Source organism: Musa acuminata, chromosome BXJ2-8 (genome assembly GCF_036884655.1).
Source record: "Musa acuminata AAA Group cultivar baxijiao chromosome BXJ2-8, Cavendish_Baxijiao_AAA, whole genome shotgun sequence".
Lineage (NCBI taxonomy): Eukaryota > Viridiplantae > Streptophyta > Magnoliopsida > Zingiberales > Musaceae > Musa > Musa acuminata.
Genome location: NC_088345.1, coordinates 477094 through 498013, shown reverse-complemented (window position 1 = coordinate 498013; position 20920 = coordinate 477094). Strand labels below are relative to the sequence as shown.

General features: G+C 36.7%; 2 protein-coding genes across 2 annotated transcripts; one reads left to right on the top strand and one right to left on the bottom strand.

Annotated features, from left to right (window-relative positions):
• The first annotated feature begins 2123 nt into the window (after positions 1–2123).
• Positions 2124–14137, top strand: LOC135618495 (protein RETICULATA-RELATED 4, chloroplastic-like). The gene is made up of 8 exons (XM_065119386.1): positions 2124–2707; positions 6120–6188; positions 9944–10075; positions 10158–10211; positions 10333–10377; positions 12876–13015; positions 13589–13714; positions 13811–14137. Exons 1-8 carry the CDS (start codon positions 2186–2188, stop codon positions 13857–13859), a joined length of 1137 nt encoding a protein of 378 aa, XP_064975458.1. The 5' UTR covers positions 2124–2185; the 3' UTR covers positions 13860–14137.
• Positions 14138–15106: 969 nt separating this feature from the next.
• LOC135618494 (sm-like protein LSM5) lies at positions 15107–20550 on the bottom strand. Its single transcript, XM_065119385.1, has 6 exons — positions 20509–20550; positions 20244–20337; positions 19872–20156; positions 19663–19786; positions 16631–16703; positions 15107–15379 (listed from the first exon to the last, which is right to left on the bottom strand). Exons 3-6 carry the CDS (start codon positions 19903–19905, stop codon positions 15347–15349), a joined length of 264 nt encoding a protein of 87 aa, XP_064975457.1. The 5' UTR covers positions 19906–20156; positions 20244–20337; positions 20509–20550; the 3' UTR covers positions 15107–15346.
• Between the last annotated feature and the right edge of the window lie 370 nt (positions 20551–20920).

Sequence of the window (20920 nt, the reverse complement as noted above, 5' to 3'; positions counted from 1 at the left end):
AACTGATTTAAGATGAGTGGGAACCAAAATATAATCAAAGAGACGAGGCACATCTAGATTTTTTTTTTTTTTTTTAAGCTGGATCTCAGTCGATGGTGGACCACTTATATATCTTTACCGTCCTCTCTTTTTTATATATTTTTAAGAAGATATATTTATATAATTAATTATTTTTTATGATAGATATTAATCAATAGAAAAGAAATTCATATTACAATAGAATTTTTTAGGGGAATACATGGAAAGAAAGAAAGAATGTAATCTCCTTTGGTAAAGGGACCCGTAAAGCTGATTTAAGACGTGTGGGAACCAAAATATAATCAAAGGGATGAGGATCAATGAGGCACATCTTCTTTTTTTTAAGCTGGATCTCAGTCGATGGTGGACCACTTATATACCTTTACCTTCCTCTTTAAAAAAAAAAAAAAGATACGTTCATATAATTAATTATCTTTTGATAATAGATATTAGTAAATAGAAAAAAAGTTCTTATTACAATAGAAATTTTTAAGGAATGTCTTTAACGGGAGGAACTCTCTTAATAATTTATCATATACTTTATGCTTTTATCTATAAATAGACAAAAATTCTATGGACTAAATGAGATATCTCATATAGGATGCGGTTGATATATTATGAATTCTTTCTCAACCTTCCTAAACCATCAATTATGAAAAGATAAAAAAGGAGTGTTTAGTTCTCTTTACATATCGATATTATCGTGATATTCGAATATAGAGGATAGTGCATTTACAGATTACACAAAGATTTTTTTCAGATGACATCGAAAGATACGCATCATAAATTTGATATAATATTATTTGATTTCAATAATAACATAAATTTGTTTTCGTATTACATATTATATGTTTTATACTTACGATATTTTCCTCTAATCAATGAGAGTTTCCCTTTTATTTATTATTATCTTAACGAATACTATTTAGTTTGTATGTTCATAGTGCAAATATGTCACGGGACAAGCTAAGAACTAAACTTCCTAAAAAGCATGGAAAAACAATTGCATAATGAGTTTTGCAATCTAGATTTCTCCATTCGTTGTGTAGGCTGAACAACAAAAAGCTCTTCGCAGCAACCATGGCGCTCTGTCGTTAAATGCTTTGATTGGAATCTCTCAAATATTTTACTAAATTTACTGGGATTAAATCCCATCTCGATATAATTTTTTTCTTCTTCCTCACACGTTGTTGTCGGCCGATAGAATCTCTATAATCATAAATTTTTTTGATGATTACTCAATATGGGTGATTATTCATTTTATGATCATTCATAATAAGTATTAGATGTAAAATATTCCTAATAATATTCAAAAGTCAGTCATGCGGCTTCCAATTCTTTATTATTTTTATTTTTTTTTCTTCTGTTGTCACCTTATTTATTTATTTATTTAATAATTTTAGAAATTAAAATTATTTTTAATAAATTTGAGGTAATAATTCGACAACGCTCAAATATATTTTCCTCCGTGAAGTGACGACATACATTTACCACATGAAACGAGTCTGAATCTGCATCTGACTATTTGAATCTTCCGTACTCTTTTCGCTACAGACGGGTTTAGCTTTCTCGGTGTTACGTTCACCGAGGTTCGCGAACCCCTCGTGAGGATTGATACGCCTACTAACGCACACTCCCAAAACCTTCCTTATCTTACGTGGCTTCCTCGCTTGTGGGCTCCACAGATCAGGCTTGTGAGGTCCACAATGGTTGAGAAAACTTTTGGGTCAAAACGTTGGGGAGATGGAACATTATGGCTGTCGGTCCCTGGATGGGAAACCTTTAATTACTGAAGCCATATGTGGATGTGGTCACTCTCGCTCGATCGCTTTCCTTCCACCAACCGCCCTCTCGTACCGAACATGAGATGGCACGAACGCTGTTCAAGGCGGAGAACTTTTCCAGTGGTGATGTGGCGAGCGCCACGCATCGCTAATTGACCGAGCACATCGCCCCTAATCGGATTCAGGGCTGAGTCGGTCACGATTAGCACCGACGTTGCCGGCTTTCTTTCACCGCTTGGTGCGACCAACCCGTCGCAGGCCAGCGAAATGAGGAGTAATAATATATTAAAATTGACTATATATAGGCATAAAGGTGGAGAAGGGTTCGTTCGCCCGCCTGCACCAAACGAAACGGCCATTACTCGCCCACTTCTGACTCGACCATGGCGGCCGCTGCTTCCGGCGTGGCGTCCCCCTCCAACCTCCGCCTCCCCTCCTCCCTCTCTTGCCGCCTCCCCTCTCACCCCTTTACGCAGATTGTCACCGTCCGTTTCCTCTCCCCCGTCCCTCCTCCCCGCTGCCTCCGAATCTCCGCCCGTCGCCCCCTGACCGTCCGATCCGGCGGAGGTGGAGGCGTCGGAGGAGGTGATGGTGGAGGCGGAGGTGGAGGCGGCGGTGGTGGTGAAGGGGGGGAGGATGGGGACTCGGGCCGGAAGAACCGTTCGGAGGCGCTGCTCGTGCTGGCGGAAGCCGGCCGGACGTTGGAGAGCCTCCCTAACGATTTGGCGGCCTCGATCGAATCCGGGCGGATCCCTGGGTCAATCGTGCAGCGATTCTTTGATCTTGAGAAGTCGCCGGTCTTCCGATGGCTGCTCCAGTTCGGAGGGTTCAAGGAGCGGCTTCTGGCCGACGACCTCTTCTTGGCCAAGGTCGCCATGGAGTGTGGCGTTGGTATCTTCACCAAGGTCCTTCCTCTGTCCCTTCTCTTCGGATGGCCGTTTAAATGTTTCATCATTCATTTATTCTTCCTCGATATGGTTTCGTTAATTAATGATATAGAAAAAAAATATTTACAACTGAGAGACTGATAAGACATCTTTTGTCTTTTTTGATGTCGTTTTGTCCTCCAGTCTTCTAAACGAAGCTTCCACTAATACGTTCTTTTTCTCTGTTTTGCTGATTTTACATTTCTCTCTTCTCATTCTGTAAGCCATATAGGCTTTTTCTTTAACATGCTGCTAACTTTTTGTTATTTGTATATTCTAATGTTAATCTTCTCGACAGTATACTCCTCAATCTGGTTTGGTCTCTTTCTCAATTTGCAAAATTCTGATTTTTTGTGTTCTAACTTAGACTGAAAGTATAGGTCACTAGGCGGTAATCATTCGTTCCTTAATACTTTCTGCATTGTAAATAGGTGCAGTAAAACAATTCTTTGATGCCTTTTTTCTTTCCTTTTTTGTCTCACTTGCACTTCAGTCGGATAACTAATGCGGTTCATTTTGGTGGGTCAAAGACGAATGGGCTTTTTGAATAATGAAAAGTTTAGTGTTGTGTCTTTGGTGGTCTTCTTTGTGGTTGAACTTGTCGGTTTTTCTTTAGAGTAAGCTAGCAGGATTTGCCCTTTTTTCATTTTTTATTGCTTACTCAATAAATAAGTTGTATTGCATAGAAATTGCATTCCATTATTCTTATGTATACAAAGAGAAGAACGATGGATTTGGTCTTCTTACAATGGTACAAATGGCCATAGGAACTCCTTGAATGATTTCTACTGCATGGGTTTCTGCAGGAGATAGCGGCAGGGAATTAGGAAGATACTTGATATTTGCTAGTATAAGCTGATCACACAGAGACATAGTTGATATTTAATGCTGTCATATATTTGTCAATAACATAAGGTAGGAATACCAGAAAATATAGTAGACGAGAGAGAGAAGAAATATGACAGGTTTCTTTGCTTCATCTCAACATTCGAATACCATGTGATGTGCTCCCTCTTTATGCATAATATTAGTTGCATGTCTAATTAGAGATCTATAAGGGAGAAAATAGCCTCATTTTCTATTATAAGTATGAATAATATTTTTGGAGAACTTGTCTGAATCATTAGGGTTTTTTAATAAAGGACAGGAACTCATCCAGAGAGTTATTTTCTTCTTTATTTGTAATCCTAAATTAAATCTCAAACAGCCATGAATGTGGTGAAGAATGTCCTTACTAAAAATGATGGAAAGTACAATGGATCTTGACTGCAATGAATCAACAATTCTTTCTAAATCTAATTGGGCCTAAATTATACTAGTTCACTTTTGCTACAACTCATCAAATCTACATGACTTGTTCAATTGATGTACCAGTGTTCGATGTATTGGACCCTTTGAATCTGATGTCACATCTTACTCCAGACCTTCATGTCTTTTCAAGATTGGGCTGGTTTTTGTAATTCAATTGATAGGTACGCAGCATTTTTTCAGTCATAGTAGTTTGTTTGACATCAAGCTTTACAAATCAGCAAGGAAAGAGTTTTCTGTCTAATTTAATTGATTTTGCTTCTTTGCCTTCCCAATGGATGAAATTTACAGAGTGAGCCCCATGAGTAGGGTTCTTCATTCAGGTTTTCTTTTATTATTAAAGAATCTTTGGTGTTAGAGGTTTGGTTGTCATATATTCTGTAATCAGAAGGTATTTTAATCTTTATTTTCGCGTCTTGATCTAATGTTTTCTTCAGGTTGCCCATACCCCATTTTAGAAAAGACAACAATCTTGTCTGATGTTGCCGTAGTTCAATCAAACATTATATATAATTTCATCATGTAAGTTTAAGTGTCAATTTGTATTTCTAAGCTTTTCAGGGGCACAAGTTGTTTGATTGGCCTAGTTACGCATTAGGCAATCTTGCTATCTAGAGGTGACTTTGTTGTAGGTGGTCCAGGTGAATTTGGTTGGATTATTCAGACTACTACTAGACGGGATTGCACAAGCGAAATCAATAACCCAATAACGAGTTAAGAATATACCACACATGACCAATTGGGATCAACTAGATTGTGATGTAGCTTAAATTAAGGTATTGTTTGGAGTCGGTTTATATCAGAAATCAAGGAAGAATAACATGAACTCTTGCTTTAGAAAAATAATAACAAGAAATTTAGTAGGAGACAGAGAGAAATACAGGAGTATAATAAATAGAACAGAGGCAGAGGGCCAGGGAAAAAATGGATTTTATCTTGCTGCCTGTGATTTAATCCTCTTTTTTCAGACAACTCTTGCTTCTGATTCAGATTTTAGCAAATTATGTTGTCAGATCATGTCTAATCTGTTGTGTCATAGATGTCAGATGATGCAAACAACTAGCAGCAGGGTTTTTTTTTTTTTTTGATAATAGAGGAATAAAGGAGAGGAAGATGAAGATAACAATGAAAGGATAACAAAAAAGAAAGGATATCTAGCAAGCTTGCAAAAGTTGAAGGAGAAAACACTCAAGATGAAGGCTTTACGCATCCGTATGTCTCATACATGGACAATGGAGTCATACCATTAGAAAAATAAATACTGCTCACATATGATATGAAAGAGCTCAATTTCTTGATCTATTCTTTGATATTTTGATTACAATATTCTGGCCCCATTTTATAGGTCCTAAGCATAAGAAAAGAGGAAATTGTTAATAAGAAAGATAATAAAATCATATATGCTGATCAAATAATATTTTTGCCTACAATGGAGAAGGTAAGTTTTCAGGTTCACCTTGTCAAATTTTTATACTTGTCTCTTTCTTTATTTACTTTATTTTTTTTCTTCATTCTAGGGAAAAAAAAGAAATATTTTATATGTTGCCATGTGGCAACTTATGACATACTTGAAATCCCCCTAAACTAACAAAAAATATTCAAATAAAAAAACCAAATTGGTTTTGCATCATTCATCCTCTGCAACAAAGTGCATATTTACTTTCTAAGCTTGAATTTCTGTGATTTCATTTGTTCAATTGTTGGCGACTTCTAATTGTTTTTGTATTTGAATTGTTGAACCAGACTACCAGTAGTAACTTTTGTCTGCAAACTTTATAATTTTTATCTTCAACTTGTTTAATAGTGCTAATTAGAATTATACTTCTATCAATACAGTTTTTTAGACTTCATTATGATGCTTAATTACTGCTGAAGTGACATTTTCTCAGTTCAGTAAACAATTTATTTCTTTGACAGCAAGGTAGACCACCTAAATTGTGATTTTATTTACTTTAAATTTTTTTGTCTTAGTTTCTGAGTTCATGTCATGTGGAGGAATTGAATATTTGCTTGTTTGGATTGATATTATATTTATTACACATTTCATTTATAATTTTTTTTTTACTTTATTTACCTTCTTCAGACGGCTGCAGAGTGGGAACGTCGGAGAGAGAATTTTATCAAGGAATTAGATTTTGTTATTGCGGATGTGGTATGGCTTCTACTTGAACTATTCCTTCATATTCTTCTTTTAAAAAAAAAAGCTTTATAGAACAAGTTTGGAAGTTGTAGGTTTTTTCTTCCTTTGTTTGATATAAAGATGATTCTTCTCTTCCGTTTTGTTTGCTTGATGTAAAATCCTTATTTGCAAGTAGGAAAAAGTCAAATCACAAGTAATTTATCAACTGATTATTAGAAGCATAGAGATATGGCATATGATTGAATATGCATTCATCCAACTCTATGATCTTGAATTTACATGTTGTCTGGAAAGAAATATGTAAAAGCATTCAAATTCAAAAGAAATAATGTAGGCTGTTATAGCCTGTTGTTTTTGTGCCTCAGAAGTCGTGGAATTATGTATAGAAAAGAGAAAAAGGTATTGCTATCCAAGGTTCGCAATATCGTACCGTACCGATATTTCGATCTGGGCTCAGTACCGGTATGGTACGGTATACTGTGTGCCGAGTACTGTAGCAGTGCTACAGTGCTACAATACACTACTACAGTGCTACAGTGCGCTCGGATCGAAAAACAGACGGTCTGCGTACTGACAACCTGTCGGACCGGTACGTACCGCCCATACCGGGTGGTACGGTTCGGTACGGCAGACCCTGTTGCTATCTCATGTTGATAAGAGGTTATAATGGAGTACACTAGAGATGGTGTGGATCGTGAATTGATTTATGTTTAATTTGTACAAATATATGAGTAAGGCTAAATTGCCCTAAACACTAGAGTTGGACAGACAACTTTTCAAAGCATAGGAGGCTTATAATAAGTTTTTGTATGTTTATGTTTTGTAATTGATTGCCTTCCGTAGTCCTTTGATTCTTTTGGTGTAGAAAAACTACATGTAACTAAGACCTTGAAATTGTAGAATATATGCACAGGATCTTAATAAATTTTCATGAAATTAATTTATGATAGATTGTCATATTGGCAAGATCCAATATATATCAACTGGTTTGTTGATGTATTAGTCTTAGTTAAATTGACTGTATTCTTGGCCTTACTGTCAGAGATTGATCAAAATTAGTTGAAATCAACTAGACTAAGTTAACTTTGATTGATTCCAGAGTGAACCTCAAAAGGAGAAAAGAGAACAAAAAGATGAGTGAAAGGCTGCCAATGGCTACCAAGTAGGTGATATCATATGGAAGAAAAAATTGGTTGATGTGGAGAAAAGGTTGCTGTAGGCCATTGACTGCTAGTGTAAAACTGCCTGATTTTGTTAACATGAATCCTAACTACATTTAGTGTAGGGTTAGGTTATCACCTGGAAGCGACATGAGACACCTTCACCACTTGGTGCCCGAAGTGTGAAGGGCAGGATAAATCACTCGAATGTGATCCATCACATCGTCGCTTGGATGTGGTGCAAAGGAAACAAGGGTTCTTGCATTGTTTTGGACTGATGTCAGTAAAGAAGTTGGTTTAACACCAAACGATTAGGTTAGCAACTTGTTATATACAGGGGTTTAAAAAGGCGCTTGCCTAGGTGAGGCGAAGATCGAGCGCTTCACAGGTTCGCTAAGTGGCGTGCTTAAGTGAAGCGTCGCTTGGGCGCTCGCTTGAACCCAGGCACTGGGCGCCTTGGGCAAGTGCCCAGTTGAAACCATGCAACTGAACTAGACTTTTAAGTCTGGTTCTGTTGAACAGTAGCTAGTTGGTTCAATCGAACCAACTAGGCTACATAAAGTTACTTTACTTGCAAAACCCACCCCTGACCTTGAGCAACCCTAGTGTAGCCACTACCTCCATCGTCGACGCATAGGACCGACACTTCCTCTATCGCCAACAGACGTGTCCGAAGGTGTAGCTTTCGTGAGTAGTTCCCTCTGCCGCCGTTGCTTCCGTGTGCAACTCCTTCCACCTTCAAGGGAGAGGACTGCAACTTCCTCCGCCACTGACGGATACATTTGAAGCTTCCTTTGCCCACAATGTTGCCGTCTGTAGGTTCTGCCACCATCATTGCTGCCGCCGTTTGAAGCTTTCTTTGTTGCTACTACCGTCATCTGCAGCTTCCTCCGTCGTCGTTGCCGCTGTTGTCCAAAGCTTCCTCCGCCATTGCTATTGCCGTCAACAGCTTCCTCTGCCACCATCACCGCCGTCGTCGTTCGAAAGTTCCTCCGTCACCGCCACCCTCTCCTTCCTCGGTTTCTATCATCGGTGATTCTTTTCTCTCCTCTAACTACTTTAACAGTGGATTAAATACTATTAACAGTAGATTGTTAACTACTGTCATCATATAATAGTCCCTATTTAGATTTTAGCACTATTAATTATATTATATATATATATATTTTTATATTTTAATATTTTAGATGTTAGGACATCTTCGGTATTTTGGGAACGTGGTGCTTAGCACTTTTTAAATCATTGGTTATATAGGAATACATTTAGGAAATGGGCTAGAATAGATAGAAACAATGATTAGAAGAACAAATATTATTTGTTTACATGTGGCTAAGTGGGTAGGAGAAAGATCTACATTGATAGTACTAGTCTTAAAATTTAGTATACATGAAAAATTAAAAATATAAATGTCTAAGTATTGTAGATAAGGATTTTAAGGATAATGTTATAAATATGAAGAGATTCGAGGATAAAATTATAGTCTTAAAATTTGTTTTAGGAGGGGAGATTTTAAATATAAGTTGCTTATGTTCGTCAAGTTGGATTGGATGATAAAACAAAGAAAGAATCTTGAAAAAATTTACACAATATTATTCAAGGAATAACTATAATTTTAAAACTTATATTTGGAAGAGATTTAAATGGTTATTCTAGAAAAAAAATATGATGAATTTATAGAAGTACATGTGAGCTTTAGTCATAGCTATACGTAGAGGAATAAAGAGGGTATATATAAGAGTTGTTACAATTATGTTTAGACTTCTTTCTTAGTAGGATGAAAGATTGAGTTATGTGTAAGGATGGGAAATTTGTTCCTTCTGAAGTGAAAGCTTAACGAATTAGGAGAGAACCTTGGCTGAAAGTTTCTGCCAAGGGTCTTTTCTAGGGTGGCTCGGTGCACGAGATTCCCTCTAACGTGGGTTTGAGAATATTCAAAAATGTATGCCTTACCTTTACAAGCAGGCCAGGTGATTTGAATCTTAGTCAACTAGGTTGTAAAGAAGCAACTTACAAGCAACCTTACCATGATGCTTTGGGTGGTAGTCCAAGAATCTTACAATTCAGTACGAGGTCTGAATTTATGAAATACCAAGCAGATGACAAGCACGGACTAGAGCCTTACTACCCTTACTGCCTGGTAAACCTTTGTCTGCTTACCGGCCTAAGCTCAGACCATTACATTTTAAACTCTGCACTTACAACTTGGTTGATTCAATTATGTAATTTGTAGTATTCTTAACAATTCTTCTTGCTCTGTGTATCGTGTCTTTTTCTGTTTCAGTCTTCCTATGTGGTTATGCTGTCATGCTAAGGATTTTGTCCTTGGCATTTCTTATCAAATCATATGCAATCCTTGAAAATTTTTCTAGATTGGATATGATGCAGTTTTAAATTTCCATACGATGACTTTAAATGCTTGGTGCCTCTGGTGTAGGCTTTTATCAAGAAAATGGTTTGCTAAAGGACCTTTGAGGCGAGTTAGTTTTGTTGATGATAGGATATCTTGGATGTTTTGCATATTTTGTGGTATATTCCATCAATTGTTTTTCATAAATTGAACTATGCTGGGCTTTTTTTTCTCATCACATGATAACTACTGTTGCTTAGGTAATGGCCATTGTTGCTGATTTCATGCTCGTGTGGCTTCCTGCTCCAACGGTCTCTCTACGACCACCTCTTCAATTCAATGCTGGACCCATTGCGAAGTTCTTCTATAGCTGTCCCGATAATGCTTTTCAGGTGAATGTTGCTTTTGTACTTATTGATTATTTTAAAGTACTTTCTTTAGCTGTACCTGTAAATGGAATCATTCTTTTTCCAGGTTGCTTTGGCTGGAACATCATACTCATTATTGCAGAGAGTTGGTGCCATTGTGGTAAAATAACAACCCTTCTTGATCAGTCTGTTATGATTGGCTTGGTTTTTAGGAATTGAGTTGTTTTGTTTTTGCTTGAGTGCATTTAAATTATTCCTTTAATTTTTTACCAATTTTACAGAGAAATGGATCAAAGCTTTTTGTTGTTGGGACTAGTGCATCTCTGGTATGTAATATTTGTCCACTACTCCACTTCTGGGACATTTTCATAGAACGTGCATCATTTCTTTTTTTTCCCATTTAAATTTCCCAGCAAGCTATGAAATCTTTATTTCTCAGCAAGTAAATACTGAAGTTGTGCACTCTCCATTTTTTTTCCAATAAAATAAATTGTTTTTTAAAGATATCCTCAGAGAGTAATATAAAATAGGAAGTTCTCTTGTTGGTAACTCTTGCCATAGGGTATGTTGTATAAAAAATCTTGTACACTGCTACACTGCTTAAAAGATGTACTGTTTGCTTGATGGGTTCTCTTACATGCAAGGTATACCCTCCCTATTGAAGCACCAGAATTCTATTCAATTTAGAAGCAATTTGGTCTGTGCTGTGCGTCTAAGTATAACTTCAGATTATAATAAGTAATTCAATTTATCTCTATTTCTGCTTGAAGTTGACACAATATAGTCCATCTCTCTTAGATATTTTCCTTTGGTGAATCTTCTCTCCATGATTGTCCATGTTCTTGAATTTATCAACCTACATTTTATGCCTTTTATGCTTGCAATGTTTGCGATGTTACATTGCAAGACGAGGAGTTAGGATCATGATTGATTAAGGTGTGATCCTTATTGAATAAGGATCCTAATTTTTCAGAAGGATTGGAAACCAAACAACACCATGAAAATAGTGTTGTAGGTAGATGTTGTTTTGGCATTTTAAACTTGGGTAAATCTCACCATTTTCCATGCAAAAGATCTCATTGCTTCTTTAGTTGTAAAGTGGAAAGCTTCTTTCTAATTTGTCAGCAGTATTGCCTAGTCTCATAGTTTGAATTTGATATAAGATTGCCTGCAAATGAAAGAAAAGAAAAGTTACAAAATGTTGGCCGGCCTTGCAGTAAATACCTAAATAATTAAGGTCAGCCCATTTAAGGCCTAGCTCTTGGTTCAAAGAATTCTCTCAAAACTTCTCACTGTAAATCTGACACCCATCTCTCAGTTGTGGCATTGGTGATGAGTTGTATCATCTCCTGCTTAAATGATCACTTCACTATAATATACATGACATAAATGAAACCCCTCCAAAGAAGTTATGTTGGCAAATTATTTTTATAAGTCAATAATATACATGATCTAGTTATGTCATTGTGTATCTTTTGTTAATGACACATGCAAAAAATTGATCTTTTTAGTTGCTTTGTGCACGAGATAAAGCAAAACGAAGATGAAGCATGACATAAATGGGACCACTTAATGAGCTGTCAGGTTGAGAAAAGCCTATTTCACATAAGGTTTACCTTTGGTATCATGAGTTTTGCGGGCTAGTTTAAGCTTTTTCAATCAAGAAGCAATATCAGAAGGAAAAAGGGTTTATGTTCTGCGAGGAAACAGTGTGTTTTGCTGGAGTAGAAAATTTAGGCATAACTTTGAAGAGCCAGCAGGTAACCACTTCACCAACACAGAGCATGATATTATTATGGAATATTGTGAACCGATTCCATCGAGTGTAAAGTTGACTCATATTTTTGTTGGTCAGCACCCTAGTGGTTAGTACTATGCATGCTATGTGTCCTGTGACATCTATCTAGGACTATGGATTGGATACTTGGATGCAATGTGGTCTATTGATACAGTAATCAATATGAGTTGGTGCCATCTAAAGAGATACAAAATGCTTAAGACCAGGATGGAAATGTTCAAACAGATTGCATCGGCCAAAAGGACTATATACTAGACCCACTAATGAGTTGGTTCAGAAAATAAATTCATCAGCTGTCCATTATGAGGGAAAAAAAATCAAAAGGGTAGTGATATAGGTTTCTAACTGAAGAAAAAGGGATGTGTTGGAGAAACAATTTGGTGTTTTCTACACTTTCATTTATCATGAAATGGTGTTTGACTGAACTACTTCTGACAGATGCCTAAGTTCAAACTTTATGCTGCATGGACCACGAGTTACATGTTAAATCATTACCATATTTATTTATCATGGGTTGGCATGTGATTGACCAGATGAGTTGTTTGCGGAACCCCTTTATCCTGCTCATCTAGTGAGCAACAAATGACCACACCTAACTAAAGTTTACAGAATTGGCTGTCAACCAGCATATATATGAAAAGTTCTTATTGCAGAGAAGTGCTTCTCACAAGTCACAACCCCTTGGTCAAAAACCACAAACTTGACAAGGAATTGGTTAATATTGTCATGCAACTTTTAAACAAAATTGGTTGGATGGTCTTGGGATGAGAACTTGACCACACTAAAAGCAAAATGTTGTTTGGAAGGAATTTTACCACACAGCAGATGTGGAGTTTTGACGGTATTTGACAAAGTTGGTGCAGAAAGTATCTCTCATGTAGTAAATATTTTGATACAAAATAACAAATATTTGTGTTTTTGTTAAAGTTTGGCCTGTGTTTAAAAGTTGTTTTGATGCTTAGGGAAAATTGTCAAGTAATTCAATTTAAAATGTGTTGGCTGACAATTGTCATAAATGATTTACAGATTGGAACTGGTATAACTAATGCCTTGATCAAAACGAGGAAGGCAGTTGACAAGGAATTTGCTGGCGAAGCAGAGGATGTGCCCATAGTGTCAACTAGTGTTGCCTATGGTGTTTACATGGCTGTTTCAAGCAACCTTAGGTATGAATACAAACTTAGTCACGTATTTTAATTGCTCTTGTTTATCTGATTTGTCGACCTGTTAGTTCCATTTAACACCAAAATCTTTTCATAATGTGCTGCTTATTGAATTACCTAAAAGGCTGGTGAAAAGTGTTGGTATTTACGGTTATAGTTACATCTTTGTTATTTGGTAGAAGTATATTTTCCACGTCTTTCAACTCAGAACTTAATCTTAAATGTCTTTTTTTTCACACTTTAATTTACTGTTTTTGTTATTGATGCGTGCAATATGCTCAAGAAACTTTGTCTATAAACTTTGTATACTTTCTTGGTCAAAAATTAAATGTTAGCACTCCTTTATTGTGTACTTTGTTGAATCTTCATAATGGTCATTACCATCACTTTGATACTTGATATGTAAGTACAATGTTCTTATAGCACCATCAAATGCTATAATTCCTACCTGATTTGATAAGAGATGCAGATTTGGATAAGGTTTGTGTTCTTGCAAACCAGCTACAGAGTATAATATAACAGTCATGAATTATGATTATGGGTTTATTTCTCAGCGTCAAATTCTATTATCGACAGGTATCAAGTATTGGCGGGTGTCATAGAACAACGTATTTTGGAGCCTTTGCTGCACAACCAGAAACTATTACTAAGTGCGTCGTGCTTTGCAGTTCGTACAGGAAACACATTTTTGGGATCCCTGCTGTAAGTTATTGAATTCACCCGAGTCTACTCAAGTGTCAACTTCTTGAAGCATCCATGTATTTCCTTGAATGAATGTCTAAATGTCCTATTGAGCAGGTGGGTTGACTACGCTCGCTGGGTGGGTGTCCAAAAGATTCGCGAATAATGTGCCAGTTCAAAGCCATTGCACTTTCTCTTATACATTTGCATCACATGCTGAAAGCTCAGTTGGAGAGATTGTTATGGCTACAGGGCCATCTTATCGGGTTGTACCTCCTGATCAGTGTGACAGATGACTTTGGCTGGCCAAGTTTAATTCTTGAACTGTTTGCCATGACTTTGTTTATCCTTGTTATACTGGAAAGTTTTGATTTCCCATCGTTTGCATCAAAGTGGAAAACGAATAAGCTGAACTATTTGAAGTTATTTTTCATGGTTATACTATCTTGGGTGATTATGTTTCTTGCAGTGCCATATTAAAGATTCAGTATTTAAGGCTACCAACATGCTTGTGTTTTTCAGGTTTCTGAGAAAAAAGGGTCTAAATTCTTGGTTTGGAGTTCTTGAGCTTGACTACAAGATCAAACCCAGACCTCAGATTGTGGTGGAAGGGTACGGTAAGGTGATCAAGCTTGAATAGGATAATTGCCAATTAGAAGATTTGTTTAATTGTCGTGGTGCTATGACTGAGTTCGATTGTCTTTTATTGGCAGCACTTTGTTATGGTTGACAATAGGCTAAAAGTTTCAGACATGTAAGAAGGAAAAAAAAAAAAAGGTTTCTTTTATAGGAAAGGAGAAAAGAAACATATCACAGGGGAAGGTCAGAAAAATATTCATGTTGTAAAAATTATTAATCTGATGTTGAACCGACTGGTAGAGAGTTGCAAATGAGTATGCCCCTGATTGAAAACTTAGGAAAATAAGATGTTCCAATGTTGTTCTTAGATATATGACTGTGCGCAAGGATTCCGGCAGCTCCAGGATGGTTGCAAGTAAGTCAAATGCCCAAAGAGAAGTCCATATGGTTCCGAGGAGTCTATATTAAATATCCGACCATTGTGACATTAAAACGTTGCAATGCAATACAAACCTTGATATAAGAATCAATAGCCTGATCTACTAGTTAAGATCACAATAAACGCTGAAAGCAATCATGTGCAACAGTAATCCTCCATGTCTCAAGAGTGGGTCCACATCATTTCTCCAGTCACTTCGCACAATCATAACCATTCATCAACTCTCGGTTTAAACACGAGACACAAGTAATGCAAATAGAGTAGAAAGAAAATAGGTACACCAATATACCGTGTTAAGAAAGATCTATTTTAGTAGATGAGTCCGGCATTTCTCGTGCACAACATTAGATTAGCAAGTCCTAATGGCCTAGAGAGAATTGTACATAAGCCCCATCTGCTGCAAGCAATATGTTCAATAATGAAGCATCAGGCAATCAAACGCAGTCCAGATAGAGTTTCCGTAGAAAAATAGTTGATTGACAGATTGTAGACATTTATCTAGGGCATGTACTCAGAAGCTAAATGGCTGGAACGTACTTTGAACATTTTTGATATATTAAGACAACTTAGTGAACCTAAATATGCTAAAAGGCTTCAGCTTGCTTCATTAAAACTTCCACATAGAAGTTGCCGGCTTACTCTGGATCCGGAGAACCACCTGGGACCAGCTGCACAACAGATTTAATATCCAGATGTTAGAGATGGCAAAGGGAAAAAAATTATGGGTGTGTATGTGAGATTAAGTTTGTTCCTCCAATGCATGGTCATGAAAACAGATATTAGAAGATGCCTAACATGCAAGCAAATTATCCTCAAAGATCTAGCTTGACAAAAAGGAAACAATTATGAGCTAGTAGAAAGACCAAATGACCGATAATAGCATCATAATATTGATAGGAGCAGCTGATTATTCTCGGTGCAAATCTCTGATCCCACCTGAAAACTCATGTTAGATCGATCAAGGTCAACTAATATAAGCTTAGAGAGTAACAAGTACATTCCTTTTATAGGTACAACCATTTATATGACATTCTTAAATTGAGAATGTCATCATCCAGGCTCCATTATGAATGAAATAGCTAAAAGAATGTACATACCAGGCGAAAACAGGAAAGAACGCAAGATGAATTAATCTATGAAACTGAAAAGGAAAATTATCTGTTCTGTTCATCTTCTAAAAATCAAATTCAATGACTTTGCATGTTTTCTTTTTCATTTTAATCAAAGAATCCTCATGTACTCGAAATTCACTAGCAATGCTGTAGATTGAGAAAGTAACGAATCACATGCATCAGACCATTTTAACAGTTTCTTCAATTCTCACTATATAATTCTCAGTTGTTTTCACTGCATATCCACCACAAAACAGACTGCATAATTCCTTTCTAAGCTGTGCATTACCTTTCTAAACAAAATCATATGAAAAAATAGCAGTATACATAGTTACATACACAGAAAGAATATCTAATTCGATAAAAGAGGTGGCCAAAAAAGCCTTCCAATCCGTAGAACTAAGTGCCCTGTCATAGATGATGCATGGTGACAAGAAAAGGAATGAAGCTCCAACACAAAAAAAAAAGAACATGATGGACTACTATGTGATCAGCTCGTAGAAATTAAATACAGTTTGTAATAGTATAGATTTAAAGGCCCCCATTGCCAAGCAAACAAACAGCCAAATAGTGTCCTAGTAAATGCCAATACAAAATAGAGGTTCTTGATGAGCATTAATTGGATAGTATGTAAGTTTCAAGATATTATAAGATCCATAATAGTTTCAAGTTTTCAGCTGTAAATTTCAAGAGTTCAATAGAACTAGAAAAGAATTTTCTTCATTGCCAAAGTTGAATATAAAAGGAAAATTGTCTGAATTACTAGAATTTGATAGGTAAAATAGCAAAGGACATAAGATTGCTTACAATGGCGATGTTGTTTCCATTTAGCAGTATCTGGTCAAGTTTTGTTATCCTACGTCCTTCAGCTGTAATTTCACTGAAATAGGAATACAGTTAACATTACCAACTGAAAGAAGTTGAAATAATCTTTTCACAAATAATCAACTGTGTTTCTCAATTCAAGAGCAGAAATATAATTTAAAACAAGCTATTACATTGTTACAAAGTGGCCAGACCCCGCCCAACCTTTGAGGGTCGTACCGTATCCAGCCTTAGACAAGGGATCTTAATTTTTTCTATCTTTGTATTTTCTTTTAACAGACTCCCGTTCATATTTTTAGTTGCTATTTTATATCAAGTTGAGTTGTATCTTGAATTGTGTTTGAACCTCTGCGTCCTACTTTTGTCAATATATGGTTGGGAGAATACTTTAAGCTATTAGGAAACATGTTTAGAGAGTTCTAAATGTACCATCAGACCAGATCTGCTCAGATACTAGGATTTCCATAGAAGAAACTCTTCGTTAAGATATTTTAGTTTACCATATATCGTGCATTGTAAGCTTCACAGGCTATTCTTGGATATTGTTTTTTTGTGCACTGAAGGTGAAATATTCTAAAAAATAAATTCCTAGTATTTATTCTAAGGAAATCCATTATCCTCGAACTGGGAAAACCTTATACAGGTGCCATATCCTATCACAAAAAATAGCTCAGTCCTGTAGAGTGTCCCCTGGAGAAAGTATACTTCCCATATGGGATGAAGATGAACACAATTTGACATTAGAAAAATCAATTGACATAAAATTCAGATTCATGATTAATGCTACTCTCACCAAACAATATCGGAAAACCTAGAAGATAGAAGATTGAAACATGAGATAAGTAATCTGTTAAAGAGTTTTCACTTAAAGCAATGATGAACAATCTTGCCCTTCAAAAGTTCATAAATAACCATACTTGTGTATTTAGCTACTGTGATGCTATATGATTGTCCCAAGATATGACTTCAGAACAAATTTGTCTCCATCAAGATTTTTATCTCAGCATTGTCAATGCATAGTTTTATGGTGCTAATACTGAGTAAAAATATCCTGATCTAAGTAGCCTACTTGGCAATCAACTTGATTAGCCTGTCAACTAAAATTCATCAGCCATTTAGTAGTGATAAGCAATTGCATGGGACTTTCGAGCTTGCTTCAACTAGACTTTAGCTAGAATTGTGTTCATGCAAGTTCTAACCATTTCAAGAAAAAAAACTGGTCTCACAATTATGAACTTGACATGGTCCCAATCCAGCAAATCTTTTTACTCACCCCAAGATAAACAAAATTTGCATATCAAAGGTATCGGGACTATATTTTATAGAGCTATACATTGTGTTGCGGTGATTGTCCGATTTGAGCTTACAAGCCCAGCTAACGGAAGTCATCTAGTGATCAGGTGTTTGAGCTATTACCCTAAAGTGATTATAAGGTCTATGATACATTTGGCAGAAACAAACACCAATAATAAAAGTGCTAAAGCGAAAGATTTTCCCATATTTCATTGAGCAATAGTGACCTACATGAAATCATATGAATGAGAATACCAAGTGAGCTATTTTTGGCGAACCTTTTTACACTAAAGTCTATTAGTGTCGGATAGATAATGAGATTCCAAATATCATCTCAGGAAATTTTTTAAGAGGCTAAATGGTTAGACAGCACATCTTTACCCTATGGAGCACTGTCAATGCAAACAAAGATCATGAATTTTGTATAACCCTTAAAGACTCACATGGATAAATATTGATGACATCTGTCAAATGAAATCACTCTGATAAGGCTAACTGCATGTTTTGTTATGGTGATAAATAAGGTCACCAACAACTGTGGAACATTCAAAATCACACGAACTTGTCCGAGAGGAAGAAGCTTCAAGTTGTGGGGTTTTTTCACATTTCCTGTTCCTCACGCTTCCCTATTGTTGATAACATTATTGATATTATGATAAGTATATAAACATAGGGTTAATTGCAACACATGAAACTCTTTCTTTTTAGGGTTATATTAATCAATGGACAAGAGGAGGAAAAAAGATACTAAAGAGAGAAAGAGGGAGAGGAAGTTCTGGTTCATGTTAAATGCATTGGAAACAACTCTTTCTCATTTAATTATAATAATTAGGTACATACATTTAACCAAGTCATCTATGCAGACTGTCAGAATTATGATCTCTATTTGATGTAAAACAAAAAAATTATGCTCATGGAGAAGCATCATTTAGCAATTGGAATAAGTAAACACTATAGGCCTTGTTTTATACGAGTAGAAATATAAATGGATCTGACCTAGTAACACTCATATCCACACATTACCAATATAAATCACTATTTTAATTTCCTTAAGCATAGTCTCATACTTAATACAAGCATTGTTACCTATCTAATCTTATATCAATCTTATCGACAAAAAAGAATTCAACATCGAAGGAAAACAAGATGCTATGAAGAAACATTTTGAAGCTTCCATAAGTGTCCTATAATTATCTTTAACAACTAGACAAGAGATGGATATTTCAAACAAGTACAACCAAAAAGGTATCCTACAAGAATCATACTGGCCACGTATTCAAGACAGCTAGCAAATTGAAGCATCATTGTTTATTATAATATTAAGAACCTAAGTTGCGATGCTTAAATGATATCTGATGAACATTAAATTTTAAAGATTTTTTCAGAGCAATAAATAATTATGTTGGTTGTGCAGCAAAGGCGAAGATTTAGAAGAGATAAACATGTAGGGTATACAGCTTTGGGGGAAAAAATGGCCCATTTTTCTAGGTTACACTGCACTAAGACTGCTAAAGGCCTTTTTTCTAATTCCTCTAACAAGTACTAGATAAAGGAGACTTGTAGTTAATGAAAAAAAAACATTTAAAACTAGGTAAAACTAAACAAGACCATCTTCAAGGAGTTTGACATGGAAATAGAATATAACCAAAACAATTCTAAGTAGTCAACATAGAAGAAGAGGGAAAAGACATCGATACAGGGTATGCGAATGAAGTGATTACTATTCGGTGACATCTTCAAGGACCATGTTGACGTAGACATCGAAGCCTTTAAGGGTCCCAACGAGTTCCTTGTCGCCTTTCATTATAACCCATATCTTCGACCCAATGCACCGATCGATCAGCTCTGGGAGGCCGCACGCAGAAGAAATAAGTCGGAAGTTTAGCGAAGAATGCAAGCGAGAAAAGGACTCAGGGTTATAGACGGGTACCCGCAGGGAGCAGCTGGGAGGGGTTGTGAGACATTAGTAACCCTTTGGTTTGGTTTTGGGACTCTTCCTCCTTCCTCAGCCCCTCTTCCGAGCAGAGAAGACTAGCCGGAGCGCTGCTGGAGACGAAATAAATAGAGGAGGAGCGTCGTGCTGCTGCCGAACGATCGGGCAGGGGAGGGCGGAGTGTGCGATCGAGGAGGAGGCGGACTCGGTGTCCCGCTTGTCACGGCGGGATTAGGTTTCGCCATAGTTTTATGGGCGGGTGCGATGGTGGGAGCATCTAATCTGACGGTGGACATATGTTGACAATCCATTAAAGAGCATGACACATGATATAAGTACGTATGTACGGGGGGTTCGGATGGGATTAACCTCGATCCGCGTCCCATCCATCCAGCAATAGATCAAATCGGATCAGGTCAACTAAGTCGGATCATCCGGTGGAAGTTACGATCCATATCCGATTCTGAAGTGGGTCGGATCACATTAAAAATGAGAGATTCACAAATCACTCCGCTCTTATTATTTGCGCAATCACAATCAATACGATGACAAACGCAAAGACAATTTACTTGCACTAACCATCATATGCTTTTCTGCCAAATGACAAAAAGGAAAACAAAACAAAAAAAGTTACCGCTATGCTATCGTTCCCCAGAAAGCTTCCCACCAAGTGTCTTGACTTTTTCTCTAGGTGAGGAGGAGGCACGACACTATACAATTTCAATATTTGTCCCCATCTCAAATTAACTCAAGTCACTTCCGTGAAGCTTCCTTGGGAACAAAGAAATTTCCAATCTGTAAAGAAGAAAGTGCACGTCAACAACTCCTGAAAGCCTATGACCAGTTCATGCGGTACCAGCATACGCAGCCAACAAATTTATTGTTTGGCCATGCCAAGAATATCCCCAATCTCTTGCCAATTGGACCAACCAACCAGCTTACTGCTGCATCATTCAAACATACTCAGTGCTGTATGATTCACTCCTTTTTCCTCCAAAAAAAAAAAAAAGAAGGAAATATACTTCATTACCTACCCATCACAGGGA

Excerpts from the sequence above, each read along its gene's own strand:
- LOC135618494 (XM_065119385.1), bottom strand. The coding sequence starts at position 19,905 with ATGTCTCACAACCCCTCCCAGCTGCTCCCTGCGG. Across the intron at positions 19,787-19,871 it reads CTCCCAGCTGCTCCCTGCGG|AGCTGATCGATCGGTGCATT; the intron begins GTACCCGTCTAT and ends GCGGCCTCCCAG. Across the intron at positions 15,380-16,630 it reads ATGGAAACAACATCGCCATT|CTGGTCCCAGGTGGTTCTCC; the intron begins GTAAGCAATCTT and ends TCTGTTGTGCAG.
- LOC135618495 (XM_065119386.1), top strand. The coding sequence starts at position 2,186 with ATGGCGGCCGCTGCTTCCGGCGTGGCGTCCCCCTCCAACCTCCGCCTC. Across the intron at positions 13,016-13,588 it reads GCTGTTTCAAGCAACCTTAG|GTATCAAGTATTGGCGGGTG; the intron begins GTATGAATACAA and ends TATTATCGACAG. Across the intron at positions 13,715-13,810 it reads ACATTTTTGGGATCCCTGCT|GTGGGTTGACTACGCTCGCT; the intron begins GTAAGTTATTGA and ends CCTATTGAGCAG.